We start from the raw sequence: 13,609 nt of genomic DNA, 5'->3' as shown, positions 1-13,609 counted from the left end.
GTCTCCTGAGAGCCAGCCATGCATTGGCCCCAATAACTGTCCTCCACCTGGGATCCCAGAGGATCAGGGAATGGTCTGATCAGGAGCTGGGGGTTGGTCCTAGGGGGTTACTGGGGCAGGCTAAGGTGGAGAGGTGGCGAGGCGTGGCCCCAGGAGAGCTGAGGCCTTTCAGTTGATGGTGAAAGAGTTGGTGGACAACTGGAGAGGCCAGACCTCACAGGCACTGCTGCGGAGAGGCAGGTGCCAGCCCGAGGGCGGGAGGAGTGGAGTGTTCAGCTCCACCAGGCACAAGGTGGCAGCCACTTGTGGGCGTCCAGGCCCTGCTGGTCATCTCTAACCCCCAGCGTGCCCAGGTCCTGGAGAGGAAGCTGAAAGAACCTCGTCAGGCAATGCTCCCAGAAGATAAGATGGGGGTGGGGGGTGCCCATGTTCAGAGCCCAGCCTTTCTTGGCCCTATTTACCTGCAAATGTTGGGCTTCTGGGCTTGTCTGGGCCAGGTTCTAATTCATCCCAAGAGCGTGGGCACACTGCTCACCCCCTCAGCTGTTCATTCTCCGTGATGTGGCGGAGCTGGAGCCTGCTACACAGGGCGGTTCTGTGGAGGGAGATGAGCTGTGGGGTGACACTGTAGGTGCTCAGCAAACGTTAGCTGCCACCACCCTTGTTATTGCTGCAAACTGGCAGTGTGCTTCCCTGGGCCCTGCCCCACCCTCCAACAGGTTCGTGTCCCTTCTGGACCACCCCCAGAGAGAGATTGTCTTGTGATGTGTCTCTTGAGGGTGCATGAAATCTCTCAGGCCAAAATTGGCCAGGAAAGGCTTTCTTTCAAACCAGGCAGTGGAGGTTTGCTCTTCAGGGAGGCTAGTTAGCCAGGTTCCAAGAGCCAGAGGTCAGGTGAGAGGGGAGAAGGGCCAGAAATTATGGTGGTAGGTCCTAGGCCACGAGGCTGTCAGCCTGGCTGGGGACCCTTGTTGCTCCCTGAGCACCTGTTGACCCTCTAGAGACTGCAGTGTAGGGACTACCACTGGCAGGCAGTGTCATCCAGGTCACTGGCAGTTAGCCAGCTCTCCTGGGGTGCAGATTTTCTCAATGGGCACAGTAGTGAGGGCTGGGGTTGCTAGCTGCCTGCAGGGCCCATTGGGCCAGCCGCCGGTGCCCCACCTGGGCCTGCGTGGTGACTTTTCCTCATCCCACCCGTCCAGGCCCTGCTGGTTTGTTTCTCATCATGCTGCAGTACCTGAGGATGTTCCCCAGCCCCCCATAAAACTGTGGTCTTGGAGCCCAGAGCATGTGTTAGGCATTTCAGTTAGCTGTGCCCACATACCACCTGCTGGGAGGCATGAACAACAAGCATCTCTCTCTCCCTCCCCCGGGGGCCTGCGAGGTCAGGTTCTGGGCCACCTTCTCACTGTGTCCTCACACTGCCTTTCCTTCACAAGAATACGATCTCTGTCTTCCTATAGGGACACTGAGCCCATCACGTCAGCCCCGCCCTCGGAACCTCGCCTAAACCTACTTACTCCCAAAGGCCCCACCTCCGAACCCCTTCCCAGTGGGTGTTGGGGTACATGAATTCTGTGGGTGGGGTCACAGGCCTTTAGCCTGTAATAGTTCCTTTTTTCCAGCCTCATCCATTCCAGTGTGAGAAGGCTATACCCAAGAGAGGGGGGTGGGTGTTACCACAGTGACAGCTGAAGGAAGTATCAGCCTGGGGAAGACCCTTCCTCATGGCCCATGTGGCCTGAGCCTGCCCCCTCCTTGAAAGACCATGGGCACAAAATGCCACCTCCCAGGGCTCCGGTTTCCTGTCTGTAAAAGGGGGGTGAATGTACCTCTCTGGTAAAGTCATGTATGGGAGGCTCTGAAGATGTCCCCGCTCCCCCCCGCCATGTGCACAGCTTTGAGGTCTTGGTGAATGGTAACTGGTAGCCCTGTGTGATGACCTTGGGGTACAGTGATTCATTTAATGCTCTGAAAAAATGCCACCACAGGGTCTGTGTCATTGCCATCTCATTTTTAAGTGAACAGAGGCTCAGAGAAATGGAGCCACCGAGCTGGCAGTATCATTGTGGAGAGAGGAGGGTGCAGCAGGCAGTGAAGGTGCAGGGGGCCCTGGCCGCCTTGCCTCGCTGGGCGGCTGCCTATGGGGTGATGTTATCGGTTATTTGAGAAGGCAGATGGTGTCCCTTCCAGCTGGTGTCCCCACCATGGCTGTGGGGGAGCTCCCCAAAGGGGGTGTGACATCTGTGCCTCCCTCCCATACCCTGCCCCACAGCACACACAGGGGCACACACATCTATAGAGGGACACATGCCCACGTGGGGTCACATATGTGAGGACACATGGGCACATACACACACCGGCATATGCTCACGCTGGAATGGATACCCACACGGAGGGAGACAGGATGCACAGAGATAAACACAGCAAAAACACAAGGATCTCCAGTGGGCCAGCTTTTCAGAGTCACTGCCCATCAGCACCTCTGAAGCATGATGCTGTCCTTGTCCTGGGGTCAGTAAGGTCTCATCCTCTCTGTCCTGCAGCTCTGCCTGGGGGTGTTTGCTTCTCTTGAGACATGGCCACAGGGACAGTCCTCCCATGTGACCTTACACTGTCTCTAGGATGCTGTGGGGACCCAGCCCCACTCTTGCTGTGTCCCTCACCTGACTTGGTGGGTCAGTGGGAAGTCTGTGTTGGCTCGAAGGCCCTGAAACCCTGGGGATCTGGTCAGTGTGGGAAGACAGGGTGTCTGGGCATTTCTGGCCCACAGGTGTGTGCACTGCTTCTGAGCTGAGCTTAGAGTGCCCTCTGCTGGTGATGGCGAGAAGCTCAGTCCCATTGTGACTAGAGAGCTGCCCTCTGGCCGTGTCATTGCTTGGACCTCTCTTCCTGGGCTGGAAGACCCTCTGCTGTGTGCCTGCCAAGGGGACATCTTGTGATCATTCCCGGAGAACCTCAGTGTCCCAGGATCCTCCCCAGACTTGGTCCCTGCTGCAGACCCAACAGTTGGACATGCCTGGGTCAGCCTTCCTGCGTTGTACAGACATTTCTGCAAGTGCACACGCTGTTCCTTGCTGCCTCTGGGTACTGTCACCAGGCAGCTATCTGCCCTTGGCAGGCAGGGAGTGGGTGAGTACCAATGAGTCACACCTTGGCACACCAACAGTCTTCTTGCCCTTCCACTTAGGGCACCAGGGCCGTCGTGAGCCAGCCTACCTACAAAGGTGATATGCAGCCTCCACCCAGGGAGTGTCAGGGGCCTGGCCCAGACTAAATTTGCTTCTGGGAACTCTGTTGCTTCTAGATCCTGCAGGGTGTGGGAGACACCTGCTCTGTCCAGACACCTGCTCTGTCCCCTGGCCAGCCTGGCTCCTCCAGAGCAGGGGTGCACCACCTGCCAGGGGAGACATGGGTTTTCAGGCGCTCTGTAGTACACATCCCACGTACAGACTCTTCCCAGCCATCCTAGCTCAGGGCAGGGGTTGCCCTCCCTAGGAAGCCTTCCTGGAAGCCAGGTGCAGCCAGGACTGTGCGTCCCCAAGGGCAGACAGCTGCTTGGTGACAGCACCCAGAGGCAGCAAGGAACAACGTGTGCACTTGCAGAAATGCATGTTACCACTTGCTCTCTGTGCTACCTGGGTAGACAGCGGACTTCTACAAGGCTCTGTTTTCTTATCTGTGAAGTGAGCATCAGGACCTGCCTACAGTGTGTCACGGGGATCACATCAGATGATTCAGGATATGCCCGCACAGCACACCATCTGTGTGCGGGGAGGGCTTACTGCGACAGCCTCTACCCTGGTAGCACCCAGCCCACACACCGTGCCCGGCACTGTTTGTGGGTGAATCAGTGGTTTACCTTAACATGCCCATTTAGCAGCAAAGTGCTGAGATGCAGAAAGGCACGTGGCTGGCTGGGAGCTCATGCTGCCCACCCTTGCTCCTCTTTGCCTCTGCTCTCAGGCCACAGGTGTTCAGGCAGCTGTCAGAAGTGTGTGACTCTGCCTGTCCTGTCTTGCCTGGTCAGGAGGACTAGGTATTCCAGACATGGGCCCCCAGCTTCCTGCTGCCTTCAGAACCACTCCTGGTTTTTGTCATGACACTGAGGGCCGCCTATTCTCAGAGCACCCCTCCCCAATGGCTGCACTGCTGACCTGTCTATACCCAGAACGTGAAGCTCTTCCCACCACAGAGCGTGTGCTTGGGACTGTCCCTCTGCAGCACTGCCCCTCCTCAGCACCGCCAGCTTCTTGTCTCAAGTTGCCATCCCCGGAGTCGCACTGGCTACCCATTTAAAAGGGTTTCTCCCATCATTGGTCTTCCCTATAGGCTGTTTGCTTGGCGGAGGCCAAGCACGAGGAGGGACTCAGAAAGAAATGCCTGTTGAACAAAAGGGTGCCTGTAGGCCTCTGTCGTCAGGCCAGTGAGACGGACAGAAAATTCTGGACAGTGGTCTGAGGATTGGATGTGGAGGGAGTGAAATATCCCCTTGTGGGGCGGAGAATGTCTCTAGGGCAACCTGCTCCTTCTGGGCCAGGAGGGCCCGCACACCCTGTCTGACCTGGCCCCCCTCTGTGCCCGCAGCACCGGCAGCTGCTGAAGGATAGCTTCATGGTGGAGCTGGTGGAGGGCGCCCGCAAGCTGCGTCACATCTTCCTCTTCACAGACTTACTCCTCTGCACCAAGCTCAAGAAGCAGAGCGGAGGGTGAGTGGTGACCTGGCCCTGTCCTGCCTGGATGCTCCAGGATTGGGGGGGGGTGAGTGGAGGGTGAGTGGTGACCTGTCCCTGTCCTGCCTGGCTCCAGGATGGTGGGGGGGGAGGTGAGTGGAGGGTGAGTGGTGACCTGGCCCTGTCCTGCTTGGATGCTCCAGGATGGGGGAGGGGGTGAGTGGTGACCTGACCCTGTCCTGCTCCAATGCTCTAGGATGGGGAGGGTGAGTTGAGGGTAAGTGGTGACCTGGCCCTGTCCTGCCCCAATGCTCCAGGATGGGGGGGGGGACAATGAGTGGATAGGGCAGTGACCTGTCCCTGTCCTGCCCCAATGCTCCAGGATGGGGGAGGGTATGAGTGGTGAGTGGAGGGTGAATGGTGACCTGACCCTGTCCTGCCCCAATGCTCCAGGATGGGGAGCTGTGAGTGGAGGGTGAATGGTGACCTGGCCCTGTCCTGCCTGGATGCTCCAGGATGGGGGGCTGTGAGTGGAGGGTGAGTGGTGACCTGTCCCTGTCCTGCCCCAGTGCTCTAGGATGGGGGGGTCATGGGTCACCCAGGAGAGGTCAGTGAGGTTGCAGCTGGGCCTTGTCTTGTGTTTATGTTTCTCCCACCTAGACAAAATGCCAGGTTCAAGATCAAAAGTTGCCATTGGGCGGCACCTGAAAAAAAAAAAATTTGCCATTAACGGCACCAGGCATGGTGGCTCACACCTGTAATCCTAGCACTCTGTGAGGCCGAGGCAAGTGGATAGCTTGAGCTCAGGAGTTCGAGACCAGCCTGAGCAAAAAGAAAAAGAAAAAAAAAAAAGCAAGCCCCTGTCTCTACTAAAAATAGAAAAACTGCAGTAAGAGGATCACTTGAGCCTAAGAGTTGGTGGTTTCTGTGAGCTATGACGCCACAGCACTGCCCAGGGGAACAGCTTGAGACTCTGTCTAAAAAAAAAAAAAAAGAAAAAAACAGTTGCCATTAACAATCTGTAGATAACTGTGGGGCATCATGGTGACCTAAAGGGTCACACACCATTGTGGGAGGGTTATGTTGGGACCAATCTGGGAAGTGTGGGTAGCAGGTCAGGGAGCTGCAAGAGTTCATGCAGGCCAGCCCTCCCCTGCCAGGCATCACTGGGTGGTCACTGTTCTTTGTCCCCCAAGGGTGGTGGTGGCTTCTGAGGTTCTCTCAGCACAGCGCTACAGACACCCCACCACCACCCATGGGTCAGACTCACCCAAGTCACACCAGATCTGATTAGAGCAAAGGCCACATTGGGAAGGACCAGAACTGGGCTCTTCCCCACATCCTGCCATTGCCCTGCTGGGGGGGTTTAATCAGTCAGCTTGGAAGAGAGCCTCAGTTTCCCCATCCGTCAAGGCTGGGGGCCACCAGTGTCAGGCTGGGTTTTAGGTTAGATGGACTATGCATGGCCAGTCTCAGGGAAGGCCATCAGCCTGTGTCAGCATTCATGGCCAGTCTCAGCAGCAGTGCCATCGTCCAGGGAAGGCGGTCAGCCTGGGTCAGCTTTCTCCTTCTCTCCCACCAGCAAAACCCAGCAATACGACTGCAAGTGGTACATTCCACTCACGGATCTGAGCTTCCAGATGGTGGACGAGTCGGAGGCAGCCCCCAACATCCCCCTGGTGCCGGATGAGGAGCTGGATGCTCTGAAGATCAAGATCTCCCAGATCAAGAGTGATATCCAGAGGGAGAAGGTGCAGGGCTAGGGGCGCCGGGGGCTGGGCTCCATGTGACCTGGTGGGCGGTAGCCTGCACGCGGCCCACAGGTACTCTCCTCGCCAGGCATCAAGGGTGCTGGGGGTCACTATGCCCCTCTCATGGGATACAGTCTCATACCTGGCCAATGGCCTGATGCCTAGTTGTCTGACCTGTGACCACAGGTTCCCCACATGGGACACTTACTCGTGCTGGCGTCACACTTTTTCATCGGCCAGGTATGAGACTCTATCCCTGTGGCTCCTGACCAACCATCACACTGGAACTCAAGCCCGACCTTGTGTTCTCCTTGCTGTCCTGGGTAAAACCTGCCCAGGGCAGCCCCTGGCTCTCCAGAGGGTGCACAGTAGGGAACAAGATTTTCACTTACTGAGCCTGGGATGGCAGAGTGCTGTGTTCATAAGGGCAGTCCCAGGTCACATGGGCAGGCGTGAGGACTCAGGCACAGAGCACCAAGCAGTATGTGTGGGGAGCGGCAGGAGTCACTCTGAGTTCTGGGGAGAGTGCCTGAATGGAAGTCCCATCTGCTAGTGGGGAGAGTTGCCTCTGAGTCCTTGCCTCCGGCCATTGGCTTGAGTGGTTTATGCCCGGGCAGCAGCCTTTGCTGTGTCACTCTGTCACATAGGTAAAGTACTCAGTCACTGGAAGGAAAGTCACAGCCAGACTGTGGAGGGCTTGGACCAGCCCCAGATGTAGGGCTGAGGAAGACACCCCACCGTCCTGATATGGGCCAGCCCCAGGTGGGGGTGCTGCCCCTCCACATGTTCTGGACTTCAGGCCCGTAGTTTTTTCCGGAAAGGTTTCAAAGACTATGAAAGTAGTGGGGATGAGTCTGTCATGTCTGAGGTTACCCAGCCCAGAGTAGGTCCCGTGAGATGGCCACAGGTGACATAGGTCCCTAGGAGGTTGGACTTCAGCCCAGGGATGCCTGGCTGGGGTAGACACAGCAGGAGAGGGGTCCACCTTAGCCGTCACCCAGCTGCACCCAAACCCAGCACATTGAGGAGCACACAGGGAGCCCTGAGGCCCAAGTAAACGTTGGTTATTTGTTCATCTAGGCAAGACTGTGGCCTCCAAAGCAGGGTGTCCCCAGCAGAGGGGCCAGAACTACATCCTCAGGGGTAGTCCTGGCTTGTTGATGGCACCCCGGCATTTTCCACATGGTGCCCTTCGTCTGGGGGTGGGAGGCAGGGCCCTGCTTAGTGACAGGCAGCTCAGATTTCTCCTCCCTGGGGTAGTGGCTTCATAAGGAGTCTTACACAGCTTGGGCTGGGAGGGTTTCCCTGTCTAGGTGCTGTGATATTTGTCTGGTTTTTCCCTGGGACCTCCACAGACTCTTCCAGGGGGCCTGATGGTTGGATCAGGGAGGGGGTCACAACAGCCCCTGGACATTGTCTGAGTTTGTCAAAAATTGAAGGCAAAGGGATGGTGCCTGTGGCTCAAGGAGTAGGGCATCAGCCCCATATACCGGGGTGGCAGGTTCAAACCTGGCCCTGGCCAAGAACTGCAAGAGAAAAAAAAAAGCTGAAGGCAAGGGCACCATACCCATAGCTCTCAGTGGTCAGGGCACCAGCCACATACACCAGGGCTGGCGGGTTCAAACCCAACCCAAGCCTGCTAAACAGCAATGACAACTATAATAAAAAAATTGCGAGGCATTGTAGCGGGTGCCTGTAGTCCCAGCTACTTGGAAGGCTGAGCAAGAGAATCACTGAAGCCCAGGAGTTTGAGGTTGCTGTAAGTTGTGATGCCATGGCACTAGACAGAGGGTGGCATAGTGAGACTCTATCTCAAAAAAAGAAAAAAAAATTTGAAGGCAAGGACGTTTGTAAAGGTTTCTTCTCTCTGCCTTTATGAGAGGAACATTTTCATTTCTTCAAGAAAGGTTTAGTAAATGATCTGGTGGCTCACACCTATAATCCTAGCACTCTGGGAGACTGATTTGAGAGGATCACCTGAGCTCAAGCTGAGATCAGCTTGAGCAAGAGTGAGACCCTGTCTCTACTAAAAATAGAACAACTAGCTAGCATACGGCAGGGCTTGGTGGCTCACACCTATAATCCCAGCACTCAGAGAGGTGGAGGAGGGTGGATTGCTTGAGTTTAGGAGTTCAAGACCAGCCTGAGCAAAAGTAAGACCCTGTCTCTAAAAAATAACCAAGCATTGTGGTGGGTGCCTGTAGTCCCAGCTACTTGGGAGGCTAACGCAAGAGAATGACTGGAGCCCAGGAGTTTGAGGTTGCTTTGTATGACTCCATGGCACCCTCCTGGGAGCAAGAAAGTGAGACTGTACCTCAAGAAGAAAAAAAGAAAAAGTAACTGGGGCTTGTGGCAGGTAGTCCCAGCTACTTGGGAGGCTGTGGCAGGAGAATTGCTTGAGCCCAGGAGTTTGAGGTTGCTGTGATGCCATCGCACTCTACAGGGTGACAGAGTAATACTATGTCTCAAAAATAGAAAAAGAAAGTTTACTGAGCATGTCCCATAGCTTATGCCAGGCCTGGAAAGGCTGTTTCTATCCTGAAAATGTCACCAGTAGCAGCTGCCTGTGGCCCTGGGCTGAGCTGAGTGGATAAACAGATTCCCACCTTCCATGGGCCAGGTGTGGGGTCAGAGGGACAGATCGAGTGGGAGCAGGTTGTCCCAGGCACTGGGATGAAAATGTGGCCTTTCCCTGCAGAGAGCAAACAAAGGCAGCAAGGCCACCGAGAGGCTAAAGAAGAAGCTGTCTGAGCAGGAGTCGCTGCTGCTGCTCATGTCACCCAGCATGGCCTTCAGGGTGCACAGCCGCAACGGCAAGGTGAGCACCCCCACGACACCCCTCCTGCTCGCCCAGGCAGACGCTCCTGGCCTGGGCTGGCCCCCTGACTGACTGATCACGCGGCCTTTTGTCCTTTGAGACCATCCTGGTCCACTGTAGCACGGGCAGGTGCCCAGGCCCCCAGGTGTGCACACTTTGGGCTGTAGCCCCCAGGTTGAGTGGCAGCTAGCTCATCTCCCACAGCTGGAGAATGTCAGGGTCTCCAGGGAGGGTAGCCTCTGCGGTTTGTGCAGACCCAGCCCTCAGTGCAATGATGCCCTCTGGTGGTAGCACGGACCAAAGACTCAACTTCTCTCCCAAGTCCCAGTACCATCTTGTAGCCTGGCTCTCTCCCTCCAAGGGCATGAGACACACCTGTCAATGGGCAAAATGGTTTGTCCCCTGGCCCCCTGGCCAGGAGAGGCAGCTGGTGGGCCCTGCCATAGCCTCATCTCTGGGTCCGCATTGGGGTTGTGGTTTGGATGCGGAAGGTCAAGTTGACGTCAGCTCACCATTGTGAATTTCTGGCAACCTCCTCCATGTGCCTGAGCCCTGTGCCACACCCTGACCCTGGCAGTTCAAATGGGGGCTTAGGTGCTGTGGCCCAACACCCAGCTGTTAAGGAGGGCAGAGAGTGAGAAGCCACACACCAAGCTGTGAGTGTAAGCACACTTCGCCACAGGCCCCTGGCTGGCTGACAGCAGTGGGGTGCCCCAAGTCTGACAGGTACCCTCCTAGCTGGACAGAGATAACTGGGTTATGCTCTCCTCACCTGCCCCAGAGCTACACATTCCTCATCTCCTCCGACTACGAGCGCGCCGAGTGGAGGGAGAACATCCGGGAGCAGCAGAAGAAGTGTGAGTGACCTTGGGAACATGAGGGCCAGAGAGGCATCTCCTGTGGTTTGAAACCTGTCATATATTCTTTTTTTAATTTTTTGGCCGGGGTTGGGTTTGAACCCATCACCTCTGGCATATAGGGCCAGTGCCCTACTCCTTTGAGCCACAGGTACTGCCCCCTTTTTTATATTTTTGAGGGGCTTTATCCAAGTAACATGTTACATGAGCTCTAATTTAGAATATAAATTGGGCTGGATGCTGTGGCCCACACCAGTGATCCTAGCACTCTGGGAGGCTGAGGCAGGTGGATCACATGAGCTCAGGAATTCAAGACCAGTCTGAGCAAGAGTGAGCCTTGCTCTACTAAAAAGAGAGCCTGAGCACTCGACTAAAAATAGAAAAATTGGGCAGCACCTGTGGCTTAGTGGGTAGTGCGCCAGTCCAATATACTGAGGGTGGTGGGTTTAAACCCGGCCCTAGCCAAAATGCAACAAAAAAATAGTCAGGGGTTGTGGCAGGTGCCTGTAATCCCAGCTACTTGAGAGGCTGAGGCAAGAGAATCACTTAAGCCCAAGAGTTTGAGGTTGCTGTGAGCTGTGACACCACGGCACTCTACTGAGGGCGACATAGTGAGATTCTGTCTCAGAAAGAAAAGAAAAGAAACTGGAGCTATCCTGATAGGGCCGTAACCCTCTATTCTTCCACCTGTCCACCCCCATCCCCTGCTCATTCATTCCCTGTCTGATCTCCCCTGGGAAGCCCCTCCAGGCCTTTCTGATACCCTCTACCCATCCCTTTGGGCCCTCATCTTCCCCCTAAGTGGTGGCACCGCCTGCTCTCAGGACAGGTCTCCCACTCCCCCTTGGGCAGCTCCTCCTCTGCGCTCTTTCCTTCTCTGGCCCCCTGGCAGTATTCAAGGGGGAGGACAGCCCCTCTTCCCTCCTCAGCACCCAGCAGCAGGGTCTGGGTGGAATTCACAAGCCATCCTTGCTGGGACTGGTTCCCAGTAACCTCTGCGTGTCACTGTCCCTCTTGCTTGATAGCCTGGTGAGCACTGTGTCCCAGGTGGCATGGGCTTCCCACAGCCGTGGGCCATCTTCTGCCAAAGCAGCATCTCTGGCTGACCTGTTGCACAAGGACTCTGGGCAGGGGCTCCACATGCCTCTGACGTGGCCTGGGCTCCCATCCCCAGGGTTGCATTGCTCACACCTGTGCAGAGCCACACCTTGGCTCCCATCTGTGCTGTGGCCTGCAGGGATGGGGCTCCTGTAGCCCTGCCAGTGCTTGTATCCCATGGCTTCCTGTCATAACAGGGGCCCATCCATTTCAACCCTCATCTGCCCACAGTGGTGGGCACTGCCAGAGTGGCCGCCTCCATTCCCTGCTCAGTGAAACCTTGTCTCCAGGAATAAATCCCTTTTCTCACCTTGCAGAGAAGTAGGGACCTGTGTTAGCAGAGTAGGGGGCAGAGCCACGCTGCTGGAAGGCCACATGGGAAAGTGGACCCGGGCCAGCCTCATACTCACAGACCTTCTTAATGGCTGTGCTTGGACGGCACATGCTGGTATTTGTAGGCATCATGCTAAAGTTCCTCTAGGCCCTGCTGCTAGCCCAGCACTGCACCTGGGAGCCTGTCACCCTCTCCTGAGCCAGCAAGCACCAGGCCCTGGCAGACCCCTGCCCCAGGATGATACAGGGGCAGCAGTGCAGACTGGCCAGTCAGGGCATTCTTCCACTGCCACAGGTTTCAAAAGCTTCTCCCTGACGTCCGTGGAGCTGCAGATGTTGACCAACTCGTGTGTCAAGCTTCAGACCGTTCACAACATTCCACTGACCATCAACAAAGAAGGTGGGATAGCCCTTTGCACACATAGCCACTGGGAAGGAGGGTGGCCACTGGCCCAAGGACCGCCTCTGTCCTCCCTTCAGCACTGTCCTTGGGGCTGGAGGACTTTAGTTCAGGAGGACGCGTGCTTGTCAGGGCCTCCCATCTGCTCTCAGGAGTGGACAGGGTTGGGTAGGAGCCGTCCCTCCCCAGGAAGCTGCTGCTGGGTGGTTGAGGAGGCACATGGTTTCTGTCTCCAGTTACAAAGCCTGGGACAGATGCTCCTCAGACCCCCTGTGCTGTGGATCCAGCCCCACTCCCATCCTCCCGGCCCTCCTCATCCAGCTCCTTGCCAACCCATGCTTTTGATCAGACTGAGTTGTGCATTCACTGCTGCACATGTGCATATATGCTCACACCTTCCCAGCACATCTCACCTCATCCCGCCCCCCTCTCCTTCCCTTGGAGCCTTAATGCACTTGGTCGTAGTCAGTGGTTTGCATGCGTTGTGAGCCTGCTAAACAGATACTGAGATCCTCCATGGGTCTGAGACACCACATTGCCCACACTGGGCAGTTGGCGGCCACGTGGTGTCCGTGTGATGGCTGATGGTGAAGCACAGCCAGCCTGTCACCTGCCTCTTTCTCCCAGGAGGAGAGAAGTTTATCTCTTTGGTCTCTTAAATAGATGATGAATCTCCTGGGCTCTATGGCTTCCTGAATGTCATCGTTCACTCAGCCACCGGATTTAAGCAGAGTTCAAGTAAGTGGCTAGTCAGGAAGGAAGAAGGCGACCACTAGTCTGGAGTCCCTACCTAGGAAGGACTAATCATGCTGAATGTGGGGAATCAGGGAAGTTGTTCAGATGACTATGGAGGCCGCCTTTGACCCCTGACTGTTGTGGTCTGCTGGATGCTAGCTGATGCCCTCCGGAGTGGATGGTTTTCTCAGAGGGGGACTCCTGCCCTTTCCTGCACCTGTCTCGGATCCTGCAGGCAGGCAGGCTGCCCCCTGCAGGCAGGCTATATAATTGCAGGGGTTGGAGTTTAATAGAAAACAGGGTCCAGGTAGCTATGGGGTTCCCAGGAACCTGTCTTCCAGGCCAGGAGGGTAGTGGGCAGCACGCCTTGTCCTCATCAGCGGAGCAGATCTGGCTGTTCTGTCCAGGGTGGATATTACCCTTTTCCTCCTTTCCCTCCAAGGCAGGGGAGTCTCTCCCTGTTGTTCAAGCTATCAGAACAGTGCAGCCAGGTTATGCTTTAGTTTGGCTGCAGGAGACATTTCTAGAAAAAGCTAAATAGGGAGACAGAAAGCCAACTGGTGATTGTTGGGGGCTAGAGGTGGCAGTGAGGACTGCTTGCACAAGAACCCATCAGGACCTTTGAGGTGAGGGCAGTGCCCCCAAACGATAGGTACACTAGTGTTTAAATTCACTAAAAATCCTCAGACTGTCCTTGCAATATAGGAGAGTTGTGTGGCATGCAACCGATGCCTCCATTGTTCCCTGGGCCCCCTCTCTGGCTGCCCTGTGAATATTGTTGGTGTTTCCCGGATACTACCCAGACCTTTCTCCCATGCCGCACCTCCTCCCCGTCCTGTCAGTCAGCAACCCAGGTGACACCCAGCACCACCTCTCAGTCCCCAGGTCCCATTCCCAGACTTTCCTCCCGTGCTGCACCTCCTCCCCCAGGTGACACCCAGCAC

The 13,609-nt window shown here is 56.0% G+C and overlaps 1 protein-coding gene across 1 annotated transcript in view; it reads left to right on the top strand.

Annotated features, from left to right (window-relative positions):
* Positions 1-13,609, top strand: part of BCR (BCR, RhoGEF and GTPase activating protein) — a 144,072-nt gene that overhangs the window by 98,719 nt on the left and 31,744 nt on the right. Inside the window, exons 10-15 of the mRNA XM_023508839.1 lie at positions 4,588-4,709; positions 6,256-6,424; positions 9,123-9,242; positions 10,024-10,099; positions 11,826-11,930; positions 12,594-12,668. Of these exons, the coding sequence (XP_023364607.1) occupies positions 4,588-4,709; positions 6,256-6,424; positions 9,123-9,242; positions 10,024-10,099; positions 11,826-11,930; positions 12,594-12,668 (667 nt within the window). The remainder of the gene's footprint in view (positions 1-4,587; positions 4,710-6,255; positions 6,425-9,122; positions 9,243-10,023; positions 10,100-11,825; positions 11,931-12,593; positions 12,669-13,609) is intronic.

Source organism: Otolemur garnettii, unplaced genomic scaffold (assembly GCF_000181295.1).
Source record: "Otolemur garnettii isolate 467f Iridium unplaced genomic scaffold, OtoGar3 scaffold00281, whole genome shotgun sequence".
Lineage (NCBI taxonomy): Eukaryota > Metazoa > Chordata > Mammalia > Primates > Galagidae > Otolemur > Otolemur garnettii.
The sequence above is the reverse complement of the archived record's forward strand: the minus strand, read 5'-3'. Positions and strand labels throughout refer to the sequence as shown.